Source organism: Cyprinus carpio, chromosome A10, assembly GCF_018340385.1.
Source record: "Cyprinus carpio isolate SPL01 chromosome A10, ASM1834038v1, whole genome shotgun sequence".
In the NCBI taxonomy this organism is placed as follows: domain Eukaryota; kingdom Metazoa; phylum Chordata; class Actinopteri; order Cypriniformes; family Cyprinidae; genus Cyprinus; species Cyprinus carpio.
The window spans coordinates 14518442-14543003 of record NC_056581.1 but is presented as its reverse complement, the minus strand read 5'-3'; the positions used below and the strand labels follow the sequence as shown (position 1 = coordinate 14543003).

At 35.3% G+C, this 24562-nt stretch overlaps 7 protein-coding genes across 7 annotated transcripts; 6 read left to right on the top strand and 1 right to left on the bottom strand.

The window, feature by feature from the left end:
• The first annotated feature begins 2316 nt into the window (after window positions 1-2316).
• Window positions 2317-4051, top strand: LOC109087763 (olfactory receptor 1468-like). Its single transcript, XM_042765349.1, has 2 exons — window positions 2317-2422; window positions 2603-4051. The coding sequence occupies exon 2, from the start codon at window positions 2632-2634 to the stop codon at window positions 3628-3630; it is 999 nt and encodes a 332-aa protein (XP_042621283.1). The 5' UTR covers window positions 2317-2422; window positions 2603-2631; the 3' UTR covers window positions 3631-4051.
• A 1333-nt stretch (window positions 4052-5384) lies between these two features.
• On the top strand, window positions 5385-6383 carry LOC122146475 (olfactory receptor 1468-like). The gene has a single exon (XM_042765350.1). It carries the CDS (start codon window positions 5385-5387, stop codon window positions 6381-6383), a length of 999 nt encoding a protein of 332 aa, XP_042621284.1.
• Window positions 6384-10899: 4516 nt separating this feature from the next.
• Window positions 10900-11898, top strand: LOC122146361 (olfactory receptor 1073-like). Its single transcript, XM_042764572.1, has one exon. The coding sequence runs from the start codon at window positions 10900-10902 to the stop codon at window positions 11896-11898; it is 999 nt and encodes a 332-aa protein (XP_042620506.1).
• A 1062-nt stretch (window positions 11899-12960) lies between these two features.
• On the top strand, window positions 12961-14983 carry LOC109087761 (olfactory receptor 51E2-like). The gene is made up of 2 exons (XM_019101951.2): window positions 12961-13538; window positions 13737-14983. The coding sequence occupies exon 2, from the start codon at window positions 13769-13771 to the stop codon at window positions 14768-14770; it is 1002 nt and encodes a 333-aa protein (XP_018957496.2). The 5' UTR covers window positions 12961-13538; window positions 13737-13768; the 3' UTR covers window positions 14771-14983.
• A 3736-nt stretch (window positions 14984-18719) lies between these two features.
• On the top strand, window positions 18720-19906 carry LOC109087750 (olfactory receptor-like protein I9). Its single transcript, XM_042764571.1, has one exon. It carries the CDS (start codon window positions 18953-18955, stop codon window positions 19904-19906), a length of 954 nt encoding a protein of 317 aa, XP_042620505.1. The 5' UTR covers window positions 18720-18952.
• A 372-nt stretch (window positions 19907-20278) lies between these two features.
• Window positions 20279-21270, top strand: or109-13 (odorant receptor, family D, subfamily 109, member 13). Its single transcript, XM_019101986.2, has one exon. It carries the CDS (start codon window positions 20290-20292, stop codon window positions 21268-21270), a length of 981 nt encoding a protein of 326 aa, XP_018957531.1. The 5' UTR covers window positions 20279-20289.
• A 736-nt stretch (window positions 21271-22006) lies between these two features.
• Window positions 22007-22744, bottom strand: LOC109087800 (cytochrome c oxidase assembly factor 4 homolog, mitochondrial). Its single transcript, XM_019101987.2, has 2 exons — window positions 22596-22744; window positions 22007-22486 (listed from the first exon to the last, which is right to left on the bottom strand). The coding sequence occupies exon 2, from the start codon at window positions 22483-22485 to the stop codon at window positions 22234-22236; it is 252 nt and encodes an 83-aa protein (XP_018957532.1). The 5' UTR covers window position 22486; window positions 22596-22744; the 3' UTR covers window positions 22007-22233.
• Window positions 22745-24562: the final 1818 nt, after the last annotated feature.

The window sequence follows — 24562 nt, the reverse complement described above, 5'->3', positions numbered from 1 at the left end:
TAATTGGTACAATTCTGAACAGTTCCACACATGGCCTGTGTCTCATTTTTGAAGGCTGTGCCAGCCACATAAGTTTACAGAGGTTGTCTAATTTCAGAAAAGCAACTATTACATTCCAAAGAAATTATAGCATTACGCCTCACAAGGAATAACAGTAATTTTTATAATGATTGCTTTTTTAAATGAGACATCCTCAATGACGTACTCTATGTGGCTGACACATGCAACCTTTCAGAAGGCACAGCCTTCGAAATGAGGGGGTGTGACAAACAGATACAGTACAGTATGTCAACAAACCAGGGTTGTATGAAGAGCACATTCGGCAACGGTAACTACTGCCAAAACCCAAAGTATATTTCACTTTTTATGTGTATGCTAGAAAAATGTAATCATCAGAATAGTATGTGCTTACTGTACGTGCACCACCCAATTTTTGTAAACATGGATACTTAGTATGCTCAGGTCACACATGAGCACTGAGTTTGTTTTGCACTAATCGGGTTGTTAAACAAGGTGGGCAACACTGGCCCAGGCCTCTGTTTCTAGAAAACGCAACTTAAGAGATGGAACAACAACAGCAACAAAAAATAGCGGAGACTGCAACAACAAACAGATGCCTGCATTGACAAGTGTTTGTGTGAGCATTGTGAGATTGCTGCAACTTTAATCAAAAAGAGTACAAAGACATTTTATCAGTCATAACTTCTGGAGAATTATAGTAAAGACACTGGACTCAAGATGAAGCTTTCTAGAGCACATGTGTGGACCGCCTGAGTTTGCACACGCTATCAAATGGAGTATACTTTGAAAAGCTACGTGTTTGACTGTACCATACGCTAGTGTACACATTCAAAATTAAAGTGTACTTTGTGCTTAGGTATATGATAGTATGCGTGAACACAGGCAGTCGACACATGCACTCCAAAAAAAGCTTCATATTTGTCCAGCATCTGCTGTATTTTTTTTCCCAGCAGATAAATAGAATGACCGATAAAAATGTCATGTACTTATTTAAACTAAAGTTGCTGCTATCTGCTAGGGAATGAATGCTGTGTCCTCTTGTGGACACATTGGGGAATGCTGCCAGCAGGAACGGTGTCTGAAACACGTGTGAAAAACTCCAATCCTATTGGTCCACGTAGCCCATGATGCCATGGGCAGGCACCCGGCGGTATAAAAGGGCACGTGCTGAATACGTCACCAACTTTTGTTGTCTTCAGGAGCCGTTTGTTTGACAGAGCGTGTGAAGGTGTTATGGAGAAACCAAGGCAAGTGAGCATTTTATAAAGTGTGTGCCTCCATGCCCGAGGTTTCTGACACTCAAGGACACACACGTTCTATGCATTATGTGTTTTGGTGAGGAGCTTGCGCGTTCGGTGCTTGAGGGCTCTGAATGCACTTGTTGTGAGTATTTCCAATGAGAAGTTCTGGTCCTGCTTCTGCTGAGGCATGGGGAAGACTCAGATCATGGGTTTTGCAAGTTAAGCTTGCAGAAATGTTTGAGAAGGGTTTGGACCTTTTGAAAGCTTCTCCTATGAGCTTGAGTGCTCGGTGGGTTCCAGTTGCTCTTTTGGGTTATCAGACATCACGGATAGAGCTTTTTTTTTTTTTTTTTTTTTTACTCGTATGCATGTTAAGTGCTATGCGCACATTGTGAAGAGTCACAATGTCAAGGGTCCGCTCGCATTTGTTCCTATTCCTGAACAAAAAGTATTCTCGTAGCTTCATATAATTTCATCTGACTTGAAAAGAAGCTTTCTACAGGCCTATACTTTAGACATGTAGAAGATATCCGTGTTTATGCGTAGGCTACTCAATATTGGTCAGTCATGACTTGTACAGTATCCAACATGAAAGATCAAGGAATGAAACTGTGACCAAACTGTTGACCACAAACATCATTAACTGATATTAACAAAAGGCTTTGAATGGCTTTTTGTTCATTGAACTGGTTCATTGATCTGAACTGTCGGCAAGAACCGGTTTGTGGAAATGAATTGGACTTTACATCACTAGACCGATGGTGAAAAAGCACCACAAATTTCCTCATGGATATGGCTTCATTTACATAAGGGAAAGCATTGTGAGTAGCCGGTGATAAAGGCCTCACAGAAATGCAAATATTGCATGATATTCTGGCTACTGAACATTGTGTTTGGAAAAGCTACAATCACCCATTTCCTCAAACATATTCTATAGTGATGTTATGCTCAACACAGAAACCTAAGCTTGTGTAAAAAAAAAATTATGTACTGGAGCGGAGCCTATTATATTAGCATTACTCATTTTTTGCATTATCTTTTTCTTCAAATCTGTAGGGAAAAGGGGTGATCTATGAACTAAAGTCCCATGTGTAAGCGAATGATCTATATATTTATCTGATGGCTGGTGAAATAGTGAGATGGTGGCACCTTTGGAGAAGGTAGAGTATAAACAACGTGTTTCCTCTGCTCTGTTTCTCTGTAATGCTTTTACTGCCTCTTATCAAATAGGTTCAATATGATTATATCAAAGAAAATTAAAGCATTTTCATGAATGCTCTGTGACTGGAAATGAAATGATTACTTGAACATTCTCTGTTTTTGAATGGATTGAATCACAGGTGACACAAAAAGCCAGACAACAGGTATCATGAACTCCATACAATCAGACTCCTCTGCAAATGTGACCTTTGTTCGTCCTGCAACGTTTTTCCTCAATGGCTTTTCTAATGTCCCACATGCAAAATACTACTATGTGTTCTTGTCTTTAGTGTATGTTGTGACTGTTTTAGGGAATTCATTTATCATGTGTATCATATATTTGGCCCGCAGACTTCACACAGCCAAATACATTGCTGTTTTCCATCTGGCCCTTTCTGATCTGTGTGGAAGCTCAGCTTTGATTCCAAAAATCATTGACACATTTTTGTTTGGGCACCATGACATTTCATACGAAGTGTGCTTTGTGAGTATGTTTTTTATATATCATTTTATGAATCTGCAGTCTTTGACACTTCTTATCTTGGCTTATGACAGACTGGTTGCTATTTGTTTTCCTCTACGGTATCATGCCATTGTAACCAAACAAGCCATGTTTCTGATCATAGGGTTGATGTGGATTGTGTCTATGACATATTTTTCTGTGCATGTAGGTCTGCTGAATAGACTGTCTATTTGTAGTTCTAATGTGGTTAATAGTTATTTTTGTGATTATGGCCCTGTGTGTAGACTAGCTTGTAATGATAATTCCCTAAATTTACTGATGGGAAAAATTTGCTTTGGTTTCCTAATTTGCTTGCCTCCAGTACTGATCATCATTTCATATTTCTGCATTGCTCTGGCTCTGCTTAAGATTGCTCATGGTGTTGATCGGATCAAAGCTATAAAAACCTGCACCTCACATCTCATATTGGTGGCAGTTTTTTATCTCCCAATTTTAAGTAATAATATTGCTGCTGCCACAACACCTATCCATCCAAACGCCCGGATAATTAACAATTCTTTGACCCAGATAATTCCACCTATGCTGAATCCCATCATATACACTCTAAAGACAGAGGAGGTCATGCAGTCCATAAAAGAACTGTACAAACGCAGTAAGGTGAATACAATTAGTGAAAAAATTATGAAATTCAGTGTGAGAAATTGAAAGTGGTAAAAAAGGACTTATTTAAAAGGTTGTTAATACTATATTTAACTTATTTTACTGTTGGTTTACTTTCATTATCTGTTTGAATTAGACTTTGTCCATCTTGTATCTTGTATAAAATAGACATGCTAGTATAAAAAATCATTTGTCACAGTTTTTTCCTTGAATGTCAAAAGGTTTTCATGTTTCAATGTTTGCCATTAACTTATAATTTACTTATTCCCACCATTTTGTATTTTGACATATTAGCAGGTATTTCTTTCTTTTGCAGGGTGATTTCTTTTTTTTTGAGAGTGATTCCAGACCATGTAATGCAGGCATGTGCTTCAGTGAACTTAATCCTTATGTGACATTAAAAAACATAAATGTTTAACTCTGAAAGATGAATCCTGTATCTTCTGTTCAATCCAAAATTGTTTTGACAAAAAAGCATAACGCAGAAAAAACACAACTTGACAAAACATTGTTTTACAATAGTAATATTGATTTTGTAACTTTTGACAGTAGTCTGTAGACAGAAAAGGGTAGAACCTCATTTTATTTTGTAATGCTCCTCTTCTCGGTTTCATAGACACTGGCATTAAAATGTCTCCGACAAACAATACCATGGTAATTACATTTTTGTATAACATGTAGCATTGCTAAAATAAATTTAATAGTAAAGAAATTAAATGTGAGAAGGATTATTCAAGTTCTTACACAATACAGAGAAGATGCAGTAATTATGATTTTACAGTGGAACACAGTGACTGTTTTGGTGGTGACTACGGATACCATGATAATCAGCTTTGTTTAATTGGGAATATAACATAGCGACAAAAATGTTGACTGTTAAATACAAAATTAAGAATGACTAGACTATGGTAACGTTTACTGCTCCACCTAAGAGGAGAGAAATTCTTGCTGTGCAAAATATACAGTGTACTGAAACTGTAGAAAATTCCAACACATTAGCAAAAAATATACACCTTGGATAGCACGGGGGTGAGTAAAAGAGAGAATTAAATTTTTTTTAGATTTTATATTTTTCTTTCAGTTCAGCTCTCAGAGCAGTAAAATAGGAAAAGAAAAATAAAAAAGATAAAAGAGAAAACAAGCCTGTGTGTTCATCTCCATTTTTTTCTAAACAGATGGAATAAATGGAAGATGACGAATCAAACATATTTATGCCATAATTTTTTTTTTTAGTAATAGGTCTATGTAAATCCCTGTATATTTCTTTACTTTGCAAATAAATCAATACATTTAAAATTGGGACTTGTGGTTGATATTCATATTTCAGACAATAATATTAGTCTCTATTGTTATCATGGGTCAACATTATATCAGCTTTAAAAGCTTTAAGAGAAATGTTTTTGTTATCTTGTATATTTTTTTCTCAATCATAGTTTGTAAAGATTACTCCTACAGTTTTTTTCCCTGAAGTCTGTAGGGAGAAGGGCTGATCCATGAACCTACTGTAAGTCCCAAGCGCAGGAGAATGATCCAATATAAATATGCCTAATAGCTGATAGAATAATGATTGTGTGGCAGTATTGGAGAAGGTAGAGTATACACCATACATTTCTGCTGTTTCTATCTAATGATTTTACTGTAGTGACTCAATGGTTGTATTATTATTTTGGAATCTATCATATTAGAGCAGAACATTCACTGTGACTGGAAATGAGATCATTATTTGAATATTCTCAGTTATTGAGTGTATGTCTATAACAGTTCTTCATCACAGGTGATAAAAAAAGCCAACAGGTATCATGATCTCCATGCAGCCCAACTTCTCTGCAGATGTGTCCTTTGTTCGTCCTGCAACATTTTTCATCAATGGCTTTGTTAATTTTCCACTTGCAAAATACTACTATGTGTTCTTGTCTTTAGTGTATGTTGTGACTGTTTTAGGGAATTCATTTATCATGTGTATAATATATTTGGCCCGCAGACTTCACACAGCCAAATACATTGCTGTTTTTCATCTGGCCTTTTCTGATCTGTGTGGAAGCTCGGCTTTAATTCCAAAAATCATAGATGTGTTTTTATTTGAGAACCAGGAAATTTTATATGAAGCATGTTTGGCAAATATGTTTTTTGTATTTCATTTTATGAATCTGCAGTCTTTTACACTACTTGTCTTGGCTTATGACAGACTGGTTGCTATTTGTTTTCCTCTAAGGTATCATGCCATTGTGACCAAACCAGCCATGTTTCTGATCATAGGGGTGATATGGATTTTTTCTGTGACCTTTTTTTCTGTACTTGCAAATTTGGTCAATAGACTCTCTTTTTGTAGATCTAATGTAATTGATACTTATTACTGTGATTTTGCCCCTTTATATAGACTAGCCTGTAATGATAATTTTGTGCATATTATGATGGGAAAACTTTGCTTTGGTCTTCTGATTTGCATACCTCCAATACTGATCTTCATTTCATATTTCTGCATTGCTTTGGCTCTGCTTAATATTGCTCATGGTGCTGAAAGGATCAAGGCCATGAAAACTTGCACCTCACATCTCATATTGGTGGCAATTTTTTATCTCCCAATTTTAAGCAATAATATTTCAACCTTAACAACATTTTTCCATCCAAACACCCGGATAATTAACAATTCCTTGACACAGACAATACCACCTATGCTGAATCCCATCATATACACTCTAAAGACAGAGGAGGTCATGCAGTCCATAAAAGAACTGTACAAACGCAGTAAGGTGCATGCTACTATGACAAGAAATGTGAAATGCAGTGGGAGAAATTAAATATTATTTAAAAGGAGTCTGCACTTTTTAATATAATGTTAGCTGACTTTTATCATCTGTTTGAATGAAAGCTATTCTGTGTTGTAAGTATATTATTAATTATATTGCCACTTTAGAACATTTAACAAATACCTATTTAACAGAATATTTTGACTTAGTGTGTTTATACAATTTATACTAATAGGCTGTCATGTGTCATTATCCCACTGGCATGTTAAATATGTAAATAAATACATATTTGTTCCTCAAAGTGGTACTGTTGTTTCAGTGATTGACTTTATTGAAATTTTAATTTAACATCATGATTTGATGAAGAAGGTGAGCTCATTTGAGATGCCAATTGGCAATACATAAATAAATAAATAAAAAGAATAAATAAATGTTAAATTCTTAAATTGCGTCAATTAAATTGGTTTAATAAATTCATTTAAAGTTAGTTTAAATTAGTTAAATTAGTTTAAAGTAATATGACACCCTAGGCTGTTACCAGTTTAATTAGTACCAACCTACCCATCTTTGCCCTATGGCAAAGAAGCTGCATTACTTTAGATGTAATTACACAGTTTAATGTTGCTCAAAGGGCCGTAAATGTATTAACACAAAAATTACAATAGACCCTTCACCATGAGTTTGATTGACAGGTGATCTGACCAATCATAATGCATCAACCCAACAAACAAACCCGACACGAGAGTAGATTCATGTCGGTGGACTTGAACTTGAAAAATGGTGTGTATTGACGTCTTTCCGCACTTAAAACAAGATACCTTCTGATGTTCATTCATGTTTTTTTCATGCTTTATCTAGTAAAGAAGAAGCTGATGAGTTTATTACTGATCAGTTTATTTGCTGCTTGAAGTGAGGCGACAGTGATTTGTCATGACACATTAAAGATCAACAAAACAGTATTTATTGTTTGAATTTATTACAAAATTACAAAATTTTAAAGCTGAGACTTTGATTCATACCAAAAGTAACCTGCTCTCTTGTCTGTCGGTGTGTTGTCAGTGTTCTCTTTGCTCTTCAATATATTTTTCACTGAGTGAGAACATGATGTGTGGTATGAGAGCACCACGTCTTGTCTGACATAGCAACAGTAACTAAGGGGGTGGGTCTTTTAATGAGATTAATGTATTAAACATAATATTTTGAATATAGAAATATGAAATCAATTAAAAAACGATACAATACTTGGATTATGAAAGTAATATTACCAGTAGGTGACAGCAAGTCATGGTGTTAATAAATTAATAATTTATTCAACCAATTCAATCAAAACAGATTCATTTAGGAATTTTTTTTAAGTGGCTGTCTATATTAATGGTTCATCGAATCCCTCACTCAACTGATTCATTCAAAGACTCAGATTCATTCAGAAATGAAACATCACATGGTGCACCATTGATTTAGAAGTTTAGTTAGCAGAGACAATACAACACACCCTGTTGTGTGACATCAATTAACATTCAAGATTAATAAAACTGTGCGTATTGTCTAAAACAAGTTAATGACTACTGCGTATTTACACATAATTGATAAATGTCTGCACTTTATTGTGTGTAAGTGTATTTGCTCCACATTGTCCAGTACGGTTTACAGCTTTGCCACAGATTTTTTAATTTGATCCTAAATAAAACAGATAATGTGCCAAAGAAATGTACTAATGAGTAATATGGGTGCAGATGTGAGGTACATTCATATTTCTGAAATAAACACCAATCATACCCTACTTCTCTGGCACAATGTCTACACAGAAAAAAGCCCTGTCTAGGGTTCTAAGCCGAGTACTGTTTGCATCAAGTCATTCGTTAGTCTGGGTGTTTGATGAGAAAGAGATGAAATGTAGTTGCCATAAATGCTATAAGAATCTGCACAGATGACTGTTATTCTGTTGTGCAGAACTGAGTAAGAACTGATGACAACACAGTCTGATGTTTGGTTGACCAATAAGCAAAAAAGGGTGTTTCATTCCCACCCACATGAGAACAAATATTCAAGATATTTATCCATTTTGGTTTCAGTGTATATCCATTTAGTGCATTAGAACAAAGTGTGATGATAATTTAAGGATCGAATATGTGATGAATGAACGGTTTCTTTGTTTTTCCATTTTGAAGACAAAAACGAGTAAACAAATTATCTGAATGTACACGGACCATTTAACAATGCTTGTTTTGGTTAGTGTTTCTTCATTCCTGTATCCTCCTGAGTGCAAGGTTTTTAAAGACATTTTTAAAGAGACTGGTTATCCCTGCTCTTTGTCCGCTCCTCCTTAAGCACAGGGATCATTTACTCAAGAGCACACAAAAGATTTTCTACATCTGTGTGCCTCATCAAACTATCCAGCCTCAGCGAGCAGTCAAAGGCATGCCTGCCTATGGATGGTCCTTAAGGGAGCATTGCTGCCTATGTGGAGTAGGTGCTTGCAAACAACAGATCTCTTTTCACTATTTGCCCAGAGGAGGGAGACCCTGCTTGCCCCACTCCAGACCCAGGGCCCAGCCAACCACCTCCCCAATTTCTTGTGACTCTGCTGGTTGCACCCAGCCCAAGTTCTCCTGTGACTCTGCTGGTTCTGCCTAGTCCAAGTTCTCCTGGGACTGCAGAAATCCTTCCTAGCCTCCCTCTCCCACCTCCTCTCCAAAAGCCAGCAAGTCAGTCGGCTCCGCCTCCGCTGTTTCCCTCCAACTCCTCGGCTCTCCCCTCATTCTCTCCACTGTGCTGTGTGGATGTACCTCGGATCTTACAGTTTTTAACTCCACCCTGGAAAGAAGATTACCTGACCCTTCGCCTTACACTTGGCTCCACACTCCCTCAGCTCCACTTGGGCCCATCAATACTCAGAATCCACTCGGCTCCCTCGTCCCTCCTGCACTGCCTTGGTCAGTCATTGCTCTGCCTCGTCCCTTCATCCCTCAGGCTCCTTTGGGATTCTCGTTCACTCCAGCTTCACCTCGGTTCTCAGTCCCATCAACTTTGTCCTGGCCTGGTCTCCATCTTCTCAGCTCAGTCTGAGTCTCCACCTTCATCCTCCGTCTCTGTCAGTCGGTCTCTTGACAGTTCTATAGGACCTCCCCGGACCATCTCAACGGTATCACCTTCTTGACTCCTCTCTGGAATGCTCTGTCTAGGCCCCCTTGCTCACGTCTCTCTCCAGCTCCTCATCCTCCATCATAGCTCCCTCCCTCAGTTGGACCATCTTTATTACAGTATGAAGATGTGCCTTTCTGGGAAGGGGGACTAATATCACATGTTTGTTCTGTTTTGGTTTAGTTCTTGTGTTTAATATTCACCAGTTTCCTTTGTTCCCTTTTCACGCCCAGTTGAATTACAAACCTGTTTGTTCTATTGATTTGCACTTCCAATATATTAAAGCTCTCTGTTTCTTCAGCTTCATGTCTTGTTAACGTTTCTGGATGTTGTGTTCTTCTCTTCAGTGTTTAGTAAAAGTTCCTATATGTCTTGTTCATTGGGTCTCATGTATGTTCATGGATTTATAATACACAGCTATCGTGACAAAATGAGGATTTTTGAAACTCCTTAATTTTGTGTGTTAAAGTTGGTGCATAATTCATCCAATTCATCCAATACTGTTTGTACTATGAACATGAATAGTGCCTCAATTTGTGCAGAATACGAGGTATGCGATTGGGTGTCTGTTGCTAAGCATCTACGAGTAATATTCTAACACAGAATCATTTCACACTGTACCGTTTTACACATTAGTTACAGCAAATGCGTTCTTCTATCCAGGGCTAAAAGCAAGGTTTAGAATGACATTAACTCAGAGTTGAGGCTCTGAAAACTGAAGTGTCTAGCATCAGTATGCCATTATGAAATGTTTACACTGCAGTGGCAAATCTCAAAGCCTTTGTTTTTTTCCAATACCTGACAAATGCAGACATCATAGATACACGCGATAACAACTGGAAAGATTCAAGCTTTTTTTAAATGCCCAAAGTAAAGTTACAGCATTAGTTTATTAAAATTTTGCAAACCCAGTCAGAGAATATGTCAACTCACAGTTAACGACTGTAATGAAAATTACTTTATAGAGGACATCAATACTGAAGTTAACATAATATTGTAACACTATCAAAAACTTTGAAAAAAATAATAGTGTTTGTACACTGATATGATTGATATTATTAAAAAGAGTAGGCCTCATGCTCATACTCCTGCCCTGCCTAATTAAGTCTACAGGGAGAAAAGTTGATCCATCAGCTTAAGTCCCAAGCTCAAGAATGATCTAATATAAATGTGTAGACAGCTGGTAGAATAATGATATTGTCACAGCTTTGAACAAGGTAAATTATAAATCATGTGTTTCCTCTGTTTCTCTGTAGTGATTTTACTGCAATGATTAGTTCAATTTGATTCAAAAGAACATCTAAACATTTTTGTTCATCAGTGCACTGTGACTGGAAATGAAAACATTATTTGAATATTCTGTTATTGAGCATATTTCTGTAACAGTTCTTCATCACAGGTGATACAAAAGCCAGCAACAGTTATCATGAGCTCCATGCAGTCAAACTCCTCTGCAAATGTGACCTTTGTGCGTCCTGCAGCATTTTTCATTAATGGCTTTTTTAATTTGCCACATGCAAAATACTACTATGTTTTCTTGTCTTTAGTGTATTTTGTGACTGTTTTAGGGAATACATTTATCATGTGTATCATATATTTGGCCCGCAGACTTCACACAGCCAAATACATTGCTGTTTTCCATCTGGCCTTTTCTGACCTGTGTGGAAGCTCGGCTTTGATTCCAAAAGTCATTGACACATTTTTATTTGAGCATCAAGTTGTTTCATATGAAGCATGTTTGGCAAATATGTTTTTTGTATATCACTTCATGAACACGCAGTCTTTGACACTACTTGTCTTGGCTTATGACAGACTGGTTGCTATTTGTTTTCCTCTACGGTATCATGCCATTGTAACCAAACAAGCCATGTTTCTGATCATAGGGGTAATGTGGATTTTTTCATTGACATATTTATCTATACTTGTAGGTTTTGTGAACACACTCTCTTTTTGTAGATCTGTCGTGATTAATAGTTATTTTTGTGACCAAGGAATTATGTATAGACTAGCTTGTAATGATAATTCTATTAATATATTGATGGGAAAAATTAGCTTTGGTCTCCTCATGTGCACACCACTCATACTGATCATCATTTCATATTTCTGCATTGCTCTGGCTTTGCTTAATATTGCTCATGGTGCTGACCGGAACAAGGCCATGAAAACCTGCACCTCACATCTCATATTGGTAGCAATTTCTTATCTCCCAGTTTTAAGTAATAATATTGCTGCTGTCACAACACCTATCAATCCAAACACCCGGATAATTAACAATTCTTTGACCCAGACAATACCACCAATGCTGAATCCCATCATATACACTCTAAAGACAGAGGAGGTCATGCAATCCATAAAAGAACTGTACAAGCGCAGTAGGATGTGTGTTACTGTAGAAATAAATATAAAATGCAGTGGAAGAATTTAAAAGGATTTAGTTCTGATCAATATTACACTTTGCTGACTTTATTATTTGCTTGAATAAAGCAATTTCTGTTATTTTAAATTTGTTATTAGTTATATTGTCTCTAGAACATGTAACAAATATTTAAAGGATATTTCGACTTGCTGTGTAAATCTTGTAAAAAAAAAAAAAACAAGCTCTCTGACTTGTCACATGCGATTAAAATTAAAACATTTCTGTTACCAGGTTGATCCTCTATGGATTGTGCTTGTCTAATATGTTTACTTTTTCTTTAATTATAACTATGCAGTGACTTATTTCCACTATTCTGTGCTATTTGAAACATTGTGATGGATTGTATGATGATCTAAATTTGTTCAACTTTAAACTTTAAAGTGTTCATTCAATAAAATTAATCAGAATGACCAAAAAAAAAAAAAAAAAAAAAAAAAACAATAAAAATGAACAACCCTAGTACACAAGTGCTCAGCAACAAATTTTTGTTTAATCCACACAATAAACAATGGTATATTTTATATAAAAAAACCTTAAATGTTCCCTACTAGCATTTGTAAAAGAACAGAGAATTCATCTTATACCCTTTGTCCTATCAACATGAATGAAATGGCACTATTTTATTGTTTGTCATTGTTTGTCACACTGCTCTCTCGTTTCATTCAAATAAAAAAAAAATTATAATTCTCTTCTCTGCATTTCTGTTCTTCTCTACTATGTCTCCTAATCGAATAAACTTGACATTATATCCTGCAAATAGGCCTATTGTGTGCTGTGATGAATTGCTTAAGCTTGTAAGTCACATCGGATAAAAGTGCTGCGAATGCCTAGGTCACACTAGACAATTTTCAAATCCAACCGTTTTTAAAACCACGGGAAACCACAGATATAAGCATGGTTTCAACCCCTTTTTCTAACATTATAATTCTCCAAATGCACACACTAGACTAGACAATTCAGCCAGACCGTGAGACCACACAACTGACAATTGTATTAACGATTTCACATGGGCAATTCCACAGACACAAGCTGTCACAGAAACTCACATGATCAAATGTGACTTTAGAAGAAAAACAAATATGGATGATGATCGATGTCGTCAACTGGGTCTCCTGGCATGCACAACACATTATAAAGGCACTCATACTGTTGCTATAGTTGTACAAGTTGACCATTTTTGTCAATACTCCATTTCCATGACATGTTTGTGGCTGCCATGTTTCAGCTACAAAAGAAAATGACCTTAGAGAACTTCAGTATCATGTTAGTGTAGTATTGTTACGCTATCAAAACTTTAAAAATGCAATGCTTTGTGGACACCATCACTTTTGATCATAAACAGAAGTATGCACATAGGTCAACTTCATAAGCCTATAATTTTGGGGTATAGTAATTTCAAAAGTCATCGCTCTTCATACTTCTTTAATGTAATTATCATTAGTTAATACTGTTATCGTACATTTGTACAGTATTCCTATTTAGCAATAAATGTATGATGTCACATGCTAAACTACTCCTACCCATTTTTCCTCAACTCTACAGGGAGAAGGGATGATCTGTGGACTAAAGTCCAAAGCACAAGAGAATGATCTACTATAAATATGTCTGGTAGCTGGTATATTAATGAGAGGGTGGCAGCTTTGGAGAAGGTAAAATATAAACCATTTGTTTCCTCTTATTTTTACTACTGATTTTACTGCAAATTACTCTTATTATTAGTGCAATTTGACTATATTAAAGAACATCCAAACATTTTTGTAGATTAAAGCACTGTAATGAAATAATTTTTCATTATTATTATGAATAATCTCTGTTATTTAATGTATTTCTATAACTGTTCATCACAGGTGAACAAACAAAAAGCCAGACAACCGTTATCATGATCTCCATGCAGTCAAACTCCTCTGCAAATGTGACCTTTGTTCGTCCTGCAACATTTTTCATTAATGGCTTTTTTAATATTCCACATGCAAAATACTACTATGTGTTCTTGTCTTTAGTGTATGTTGTGACTGTTTTAGGGAATTCATTTATCATGTGTATCATATATTTGGCCCGCAGACTTCACACAGCCAAATACATTGCTGTTTTTCATCTGGCACTTGCTGATCTGTGTGGAAGCTCAGCTTTGATTCCAAAACTCATAGACATATTTTTATTCAAGCACCAGGACATTTCATATGACGCATGTTTGGCAAATATGTTTTTTGTATTTCATTTCATGAATCTGCAGTCTTTGACACTACTTGTCTTGGCTTATGACAGACTGGTTGCTATTTGTTTTCCTCTACAGTATCATGCCATTGTAACCAAACCAGCCATGTTTCTGATCATAGGGGTGATGTGGATTTTTTCTGTCACTTTTATTGCTTCAATGGTGATTTTGATCACAAGACTCTCTATTTGTAGATCTAATGTAGTCAATAGTTATTTTTGTGATCATGGCCCTATTTATAGACTGGCTTATAATGATAATACCATTAACATTATCATGGCAAATATTTGCTTTGGTCTCCTTGTATGTATGCCACTGATATTGATAATGGTTTCATATTTCTGCATCGCTTTAGTTTTGCTTAAGATTGCTCAGGGTGTTGACCGGATCAAAGCCATGAAAACCTGCACCTCACATTTCATGTTAGTGGCAATTTTTTATGTTCCACTTTTAGGTATTAATATTGCAGCTTTAGCAACATTTATCCATCCAAACGCACGGATAATTAACAATTCTCTGACACAGACAATACCACCTATGCTGAATCCCATCATATACACTCTAAAGACAGAGGAGGTCATGCAGTCCATAAAAGAACTGTACAAACGCAACAAGGTGAACACTAGGCTACTACAGAGCAAAAGGTTAAATACAAAGGGTTATTAAAAAAATAAGATTCATTTTGTTTTGTTGAACTGTATTAAGGAATCTGTACTTGTGTGTTGAATATGAATATCCAATTGGTTATACAGTCAGTTGAAAGCATTCAACAAATTTTTACTTAATTTAATAGAACTGACTGACCTGTGTGTGCAGACATTGCAGAAAACAATCTCACAGCCTTCTCATATGTGATAAAAATAAATCACTTAAAATATTTATGAGGTCACAGAATTTGCATTGTAATGAAGTTTTATTGTATTTGTATTGTATTGTAATGAATGTCTGTAATGAACTGAACTGAAGTAATAAATTTACTTCATTTTGTTTTATTGGAAATGAGTGAAATGTTTGTTTGAAGTGCAACAAGGCTTTCCATGTGTGCTGATGTGATTTTGTGTACATAAGGATCGTTCACACAAAAATAATATAATTTACTCATACTCATATTATGCCAAAGCCATTTGACTTAACAAAAAGTCACATTAGCCTGGCAATTAATTTTAAACAAAACAAGTTATTAAATAAAAGTGAATGGTGTTCAATGGAAAAAAGACATACATACAATGTACAAATGACATAAAGGTGAGTAAAAGGTGATAGTATTTTCATTTCACATCTCTGTGTAAAAAGATATAAACATCATACATTGTGTATATTTATTAACAACAGTATATATATATATATATATATATATATATATATATATATATATATATATATATATATATATATATATCTATGTCACTAATGAAGGACGTTCACGAATCACTTGTGACCCACAGTGTGAACCACAATGCCAAAGAGCTCAGACAACAGTATAGTATGTAAAGTAAAATATACAGAAACTAATATATAAACTATTAAAAAAGACACTGAGAACAAAAGAAGTACTGCTGTTTGATTGGGGGAAACAAAAACTGATTCTAGTGTGCCGTAGCAAAAGCAAGTGTTGTGCTGGACGATGGGTTGAGCCTAAATGTTACTTGCTGTGGACAATTTTTTGTTTTGCCAATAGATTGATGTGGCAACCATATTATACAATGCATATTTTTGAATACATAATTTTAATGGCTGTAAAGACACTGAATTGTGTAGTAACAGTCATCAATTAAGTCACACTTTTGACATTTCTAACATATAACAAAGGCCTGTCAAGATTAAAAAAGGATAGAAAATATCTTAAAATAAGTCTAATACCTTCTGCATATTCATTGGTTGATGAAGGCAAAACATTACAGGCAAACTTTTTTTTTTTCATGCACTGGTCAGTTTTGATATTTCGAGCTGTTTGGCTTTTCGTAACATGTAACAGACTAGAGTAGGGGTGTCAAACTTTTTCACTGAGGACCACTTCAACATTATGGCTGCCATCAAAGGGCCAGTTAACTGTAAGACTATACATATTTAAAAACCCCTAAAAATTTTTTAAAAAAACTTTCTCTCTATATTTCATTATTACTTATTTAAGTTACAAATATTGCATATGCATTTGCATTGATGTAAAAATATATGTTATTGCTCAGTGTTATTTTAACACAAATCCGGTTAAAAAATCCAAATGACTCCATAAATCAAAGTAAATAAAGACAAGTATCATCAAACACAGGTCATTACATTAACTTTGTCAAAAACGTTTTTTTGTTACATTTATGTGAGCTGCTAAGAATGAATGACAGATATGGCATTTAAGAAAACCAATGAGCCCGGACTCTCACTTCTATTTGTCATGCGATTTATACGCAGAAATGGACTTTGGTGTGCATATGATATGCACGTGTTTGGTGGTACTCAACCCCATTCCCCCACCCAAAAATAAATTAATACAAACTAAAAAACTAAAAAAAAGATAGTATAAAGTGCAATGAATGTATATTGCGCAAAATAAATAAATAAATGCATTAATAACTGTTTGCAATTCAATTCACATTTATTTGTGTAGCACTTTTGATGATACACTGTTGCGAAGCAGCTTCACAGAAAATGAACATTTGTACATTACATTTAGTTGTTAACAGCACTTTTAATAATAATAAAAAAATTGAACAAGACAATCTACGATACCAAACAGGAACACGGGGGATGCCAAACGACCACTAAATGAGCCTGACTTATCCAGATTTACTAAACCACTGACTACTGCGTAATCTAAAACACCTTCAGCCAGCATCTAGTATAAAACACTCGTGCTTTTAAGCCAAATAGCTTGCTGAATTTTTATTTATTTATCTATTTATTTATTAATATATATATATATATATATATATATATATATATATATATATATATATATATATATACATAACACCCCTAATCCTAACAATTGCTTATCTGCACACCAAAGTCAATTTATGCATATAAGCAGAACAACAAATAGAATTCCACAGAAACTTGTGGAATTGATACGCACTTTCATAATTTACGATATAAAGCTGAATACATTTTTATTTTAAGACAAGCATATGCTTTCGCGGTCCACATAAAATGATGTGGCGGGCCGGAATAGGCCTGCGGGCCTTGAGTTTGACATATGTGGACTAGAGGAAAGAAATATCCAGAAGTACACGTCTAGATATTATTTTAATATGCTTTATCTATTTCTGTCAGTATATTTCTGTTAAAGGGGTCATCGGATGCTAAGTCGTTTGAACTGAAATGTGTGTTGGCAGTGTGTGTTGGCAGTGTGTGTACACAACCACCATATCATATATATCATTTATATAATTTATAATGATAAAAATCCAACCAGTGTTTTTTTTTTTTTAAATCTACTAAAATCTTTACCCCTTTCTCAAATTGAGCCGATCTCAGATGCCTGTCTTTGTGATGTCACACAGGCCCCTCCCACGATAGTTTGATTGACAGTGGCATTTCAGCACAGACTGGACTGGTCTTACCTTAGAGCCGCCCTGAGTGAGCTGTCATCAGTCCACCATCGCTTCACCACTGGAGCAGATGTAGACAAGAATGTCTCCTTAGCGATAGAGGCGATTTTGTTGTTTTGATTGTAATAATGAACATAGCAGTCGTCATTAATGATAAATGCAGCTAAAGTCTCTCTGAGAGCAGCTCGGAAGAGAGAGGCGGGGTCAACAGAGTTCATTTGCATTTAAAGGACAATGCTACAAAACAGCTTGCTCTGAAAAGAGCTGTTTTTGACAGGGTAAGTTGTGACCTAATGGTTAGAGAGTTTGACTCCTAATTCTAAGGTTGTGGGTTTGAGTCTTGGGCCGGCAATATCATGATTGAGGTGCCCTTGAGCAAGGCACCAAACCCCCAACTGCAGCATAAATGGCTGTTCACGGTGTGTGTGTTCACTGCTGTGCGTGTGCACTTTTGATGGGTTAAATGCAGAGCATGAATTCTGAGTATGGGTCACCATACTTGGCTGTATGTCACTTCACTTTAAAAAATGATTTTTTTTACACTAACACTGAGAAATTTTAACCAAACTATGTTACAGACTTTTCATTAAGACCCTAAAGAATCATATCAACTTGTGGAAAATGGGCATCCGATGACCCCTTTAAAATACATATCCTTAAAGGCCTTTTTCTCAAAATCATTTTTTTTTTCATGCACTGAGCCACAGATCTTGCATTCAACAAATTTTATAATTTAATTACTACTATTACTATGTCAACAAAATGAAATTTTGAATATTCAGATTTCTATTCTGGAAGTGCATGCAAATTAATGCATGTTTAACTAAATAATGCCTCATTTCCATATTAAACATTTTATAAAACTTGTAATACAAAAGTTGTTTGCTGTTCTTAATGTAATCAGTCAGCTGGTGATGTATGGTGATATTAGTTCTGTGTATTAGTTAAATTTTTCACTCTATTCACCTGAGATGTTTAAATTTAGCCCAAGATGTGGGCCAAGAAATAATGGAAGTACAACCAAGACAAATGCAGATACACTAACTGTCTTTAACATTGTTTTCAGAGCTGTGATTTGATTGTCAGGATGACAGCTCTACAGAGGTCTGCCATTGGTGGAGACTGTTACAGTGATAGGCTGAAGGGATTGACATCTCTTCATTCAGTATATAATGCATAAAGGAAACCCTGCAGGCCAGGCAAACCTCCATAAGACCTTACTGTAAGTATACCAAATGAACTATTCATTACCATTAATATTGTTTTTCAACCTATTCGCATTCTGCTTTTCTGCCCAGACAGGATGAAAAAAAGGATGATTCAAGAGGTCACTGGAAGCTGGAATATTTCCTTCTTGTCTGCTGGATCCTCTGGTATGCCTCACATGAGATACTATTATTTATTCCTCTTCATTGCCTACTTTATTTCTTTTCTAGGAAACACCTGCCTCACGTTTGTTATCATTACGGACCGAAATCTTCACACTCCTAAATATATCTCTGTCTTTAATTTATCAATGACAGACATTTGTGAGGATATTACTAAAATCCCTCAGCAACTGGATGCACTTTTGTTTGGGAATCAGTTGATCCCGTATGGATTGTGCTTGTGTAACATACTCTCCAGTATGTTATTTTTTTCAGTATATTCACTAACTCTCAATGTTCTGTCTTTTGACAGATTAGTAGCTATTTGTATACTACTGAGGTATCATATGATTGTGACTCACAGATCAATACTTGTTATAATTGTTATTTCATGGATGCTAGCACTAATGCACACAATCATGAGCAGACTTTGTTCTTGCAGAACTAGTGTCATAATCATTCATTTCTATGATCGTGGGTCAAATTTCCCAAGCTGTGTCAGCATGCGTGTTCTGTTTCAGGTGATCATTATGTTTCCAGTTTTTTGTATTATCTTTTCATATACATGCATAGCTGTAACATTGTTCACAACCCCACATGACCATCAAAGAGCCAGAAAGACATGTACTGCTCATTTAATAGAAGGGGCTGTATTTTATGTGCCCATCTGCCTAACATATGTCTTTCAGGTCTTTTTAAGCACCAACACTATAATAATTCTTTCTCTGACATCTACGCTTCCTTCAATGCTTAACCTTATCATGACAAAGGACTTCATGATGTCTGTGAAAAGGTTTATGAAAGAAAAAAAAAAGAATAAAAAAAGGAAGAAGCATGTTTTCATCTACTATACCAACTGTGTTCCAGTTATAATGATAATAGCAGTGTGATTTTTGTATTGAATTCTTTAAAATAATTATAGACCTTCTAAATGTGAAACAGTGTTTGTTTTGGGTTACTTGAAGTATAAATTGTAAGTGCAGCATCTTAAATCTTGTGCCAGTCTGATTTTATGTTTACATTTCATGTAAACTAAATATAAAAATCCTTACCATATTTAATTGTATTGTAATATTTAGACACACTGTACTGTATTTATTCAGAATAACTGTTTAAGGAGGCTGAGAGGTATGCAGGGAATCATAGTGCCAAGCAATATTGACTAATACACACTGAAATAATTATTTTGATAGTCTGTTATTGAGTGCATATCTAAAAAGAGTTCTTTATCACAGGTAACACAACAATCCTCACAACAGGCAGCTTGACTTCAATGCATTCAAACTCTGCAAATGTGACCTTCTTTCGCCCTGCAACATTCTTCATCAATGGCTTTTCTAATATCCCACATGCAAAATACTACTATGTGTTTTTGTGTTTTGTATATGCTGTGACCGTTATGGGGAATTCATTCATCATGTGTATCATATATTTGGCCCGCAGACTTCACACAGCCAAATACATTGCTGTGTTTAATCTGGCCCTTTCTGATCTGTGTGGAAGCTCGGCTTTGATTCCAAAACTCATAGACATGTTTTTATTTGAGCACCAGCTCATTTCATACGAAGCATGCTTGATGAATATGTTTTTTGTGTTTCATTTCATGAATGTTCAATCTTTGACACTGCTTGCCTTGGCTTATGACAGACTGGTTGCTATTTGTTTTCCTCTACGGTATCATGCAGTTATTACCAAAACATCCATGTCACTCATTATAGGCACTATGTGGATTTTTTCCATGTCTTTATTTGCTGTACTTGTGGGATTAGTCAACAGACTCTCTTTTTGTAGATCTACTGTGGTCAATAGCTATTTCTGTGATCACGGCCCAGTCATCAGTCTTTCCTGTAACAGTAATTCCATAAATTATCTCATGGCATATATTTTATTTGGCCTCCTAATTTGCCTGCCAGTGATAGTGATAACCCTCTCATATTTTTGCATTGCTGCAGCATTGCTTAAGATTGCTCATGGTGCTGATCGCATCAAAGCCATGAAAACCTGCACCTCACATCTTGTGTTAGTTGCAATTTTTTATCTCCCATTTTTAAGTGTAAATGTTAAATCCATCTCAACATCTATTGATCTAAACGCGCGGATAATTAACAATTCCCTGACACAAATAATACCCCCAATGCTGAATCCCATCATATACACTCTAAAGACAGAGGAGGTCATGCAATCAATAAAAGAACTGTATAAACGCAGCAAGGTAAACACTATTATAGAAAGAAATGCGAAACAGAGAATATAAATATAGGTGCTTGTCCTTTCACATTTTGTCCTTTGTTGCACATTAATATCAGAAAAAGCTATATATATTTAATTATAAATATCCACTTGAACAGGATTGGCTGTGTAGATATTATAAAATAATTGTACAAATTCCTTATACAGTATGTGATCAGAATTTAACATCACAGTGCTGCAATAAAAATATTTGCACTGATTTAGTGTGGCTCTTTTATTGTAGCCTCCAATGACACCACCAAGGAAATTTTATTTCAAAATCTGAATTTAACTTACAAAAATAATAAGCTTCAAGAACGGCAATCTAAATTGAACAATCATTTATATGCAAAAACAATAAAGAAACTAAAGTATAATATATTAAAGTGTAAGAATGTTTTAATATAGTTTAAGTAATAAGATGAAAACGACTAGCTATTCAATCCTCCGGTGGCATTTAGAGATGTTTGCAGAGGGAGTGTTAACCTGTCTACAGGTAGCACCAGAGCTTAAGAGAAACACGTAAAATGTGAGCAAAGTGTTGTTGCGGCCTTCAAATGGTCATGGTGTAAAAAAAAGGTTAAAAAGACAAAATTAAGCTTCTAAAATACCAAAGTAGCCTACTTAATCATGCATATATAACCAGACATATTAGACAAAAACATTATGTAAAACATGTTTTTTTAAAAAAGCAGTTGTGTTTGTGTAGTGCTCATTGAATATGTATATGGAAAGTAATCCTAGCAGAAAACATACTAGTCTTACGAAAATTAACCATGGTTTTATTATAGTAAAAGTGTAGTAACCATGTTTTTTTTTTTAAAGTAGTATATAAACATACATTAAAATGTACTGCACAATCACACCTTTCATGAATCATGAAAAGTTTCAATGCACTCTTGAAAGACAATCTTCACACTACGTCTTTTTTCAGGAAAGCGAGGTGGATGTTTTATTATTGTGCAGCACTGTCTCAGAGGCCTGTGCGTCAGGCAGATTGTGTGGCGGAAGTCCTCTGCTTCAGGAGCTGCTCTTTGCGAGTGTTCTGGTAGGTGGTCATGCACTCCTTAAACTTCTGAACCTGAGTCTGACACTTCCTCCAGTCCTGATGATCAGCCATACAGTCCTGAAGAGCGTAGTGCAGCTCAGCACAGCCTGTCCTGGAGATCATCCCGTCCACTGGATCATCCTCATCCTCACTCCTGCTCCGGTTGTGAGGGGATGGAGGAGTCGATGTCATCCTAATAATTTAAATTATAATTTAAAATGTGTTACATTAAGGAACGACGAAAGATTTAATAATAACACAAGTAAAAAAAGCTGTATAAAAAACAAACAAACCGCTCGTACAATAAGTATTCCGATTGTCTTTCACGCTTGTGTTTGTGTAGCAAAACTCTGATATTTAAATAAACTTGCCTTTACAGTGTGTTAAGATTTCAAGAGCTTCAGGAAGGTTTCATAACCTGTCTAGTCGGGAACATTTCATACCACGAACAGGAAATGTGTTACATTTTTAAGGGTCCGAGTCCATGAAGTAAAATGACAGTAGATGTCAACCACTAGATGGCAGTGTTGTATCAGACAATTGCAATCGTCTAAAACGCTTATTTGCTAAAGTCACGACACCTCTAGTGAATTCAGTCAGGGGTCATGCACTCATGATTTTTGAGGGGGCACGTGGGGGTGGGCATGCTTGTCACGTCACACATAGCAGCCACGATGGCACTGTATAACTGATATAGGATTATGTTTTATTTATGTATTTTTACTTTTTATTCAAAATATTTCCAAACGTGTTAACTATATCAGTACAATTCTCAAATATGTGCAAGTAAAGGCATTTAGCACCTTTATAGATTGTGTTATTTGATTAATAAATGGTGATGGGCAAAGTAGACTAATAGTGTAAAAGTATACTCCCTTAATTCCCCCCCACATTTTATGTTGCAGCCTCAATTGCTCTAACTTTTTTTTTTTTTTTCAATCAACACTTGATACTCCACAATCTTAAAGCAATAACTAGATTTGTAATAAATTTGCAAATGTATTCAAAAGAAATAAAGAAATGAAAAAAAGGGGCATAGCCTATAAGTATTCAATACTGAATTAATTGAAAAGTTAAACAGTGTAATTTCAACATAAATCCTGAAAATTATAGTTTTCTTTCTTTCAATAATTACATTTAAAAAGTTGTGGGTGTAAAGTTGTGGGTGTAATTTCTGAGTAGTTTAAATTAAACGAATGAGACTTCTGAAGGCACGGTTGCATTTGAGAATCACGGTGATTAATATATATACAGTGCTGCTACAGTAAAACACATCACCACAGACAGCTGTCTCAATTTAGAGAGTAAAATAAAACTCACTTTTAAAGCTCTTTATGTTTTTTATACTCATAACCCACTTTTTAAATGCTTAAGAAGATTTATAATTAGCTTCGATAACCCATAATCAGGACTTCATTCATTTTAATCAAAGCTTCTGCTGATTTGAACTGTCCAGGAGCTATTGGATTCACCACTTCTCTTAATTCATGGTGTTTTGAGTGGATTCAGCTTCTCCAGATGAACTACTGGTTCAAGTCTGCCATTGGTCAGACAAACCGTTAACACAATGAACATTGTCTAATCTTTGAACAAAACGCAGCCATCTCCTTGGACACCTATTATATACATACTGTATGAAGAAATTACAATCCAGTGGGAAAAACACACACTCATAAAAAACCTTATGACTCCCCAAACAACCGAATTCTCTAAATTAAGACAATATTTCCAAAGCGACTAATTTATCAGTCTTGTTAAAGCAATGACCTTGTTTGAATAGGCAGGCCTGGAAGTAAACCTGGCACCATCTTTGCACTTTGCAGACCAAGCAGCTTTTAATTTTTATTTTTTATTTTTATAAAAGACACAGTGGATACATAGAAAGACTATTTTAAACAGTGCAATTATTAAAAAGAAGTAATTGGTTTTATGTGTGGTGATAATGTAAAGGCAGCTCTTTCTCAGGTGTGAACATTTTGTGAATACAGAACATTGTTGTTTTATCCCACTTTTCTCTCCAACCAATCTTATATTATTTATGAACTTTGAGAATGACCATGCATGCATGAACACTACTTCATTGTTATTTCTTTTATTGTGCAACATAGAGAGAGGTTGCACAGTGAAAGAAAACATGTATTGTGTTCTTTATAATTAAATAGTACAAATTAGTAGTAACGAATGTAAGTATTAACAAGATAACTGCAGAGAAAGCCTTTGTTGAAAAACAATGCATTTTAATATAAACACAGTATAATACCATCACAAA

Bases quoted from the DNA above. Each gene is read 5' to 3' on its own strand.
- LOC109087750 (XM_042764571.1), top strand. From the start codon at position 18,953: ATGAAAAAAAGGATGATTCAAGAGGTCACTGGAAGCTGGAATATTTCC.
- LOC109087763 (XM_042765349.1), top strand. From the start codon at position 2,632: ATGAACTCCATACAATCAGACTCCTCTGCAAATGTGACCTTTGTTCGT.
- LOC109087761 (XM_019101951.2), top strand. From the start codon at position 13,769: ATGATCTCCATGCAGTCAAACTCCTCTGCAAATGTGACCTTTGTTCGT.
- LOC109087800 (XM_019101987.2), bottom strand. From the start codon at position 22,485: ATGACATCGACTCCTCCATCCCCTCACAACCGGAGCAGGAGTGAGGAT.
- LOC122146475 (XM_042765350.1), top strand. From the start codon at position 5,385: ATGATCTCCATGCAGCCCAACTTCTCTGCAGATGTGTCCTTTGTTCGT.
- or109-13 (XM_019101986.2), top strand. From the start codon at position 20,290: ATGCATTCAAACTCTGCAAATGTGACCTTCTTTCGCCCTGCAACATTC.
- LOC122146361 (XM_042764572.1), top strand. From the start codon at position 10,900: ATGAGCTCCATGCAGTCAAACTCCTCTGCAAATGTGACCTTTGTGCGT.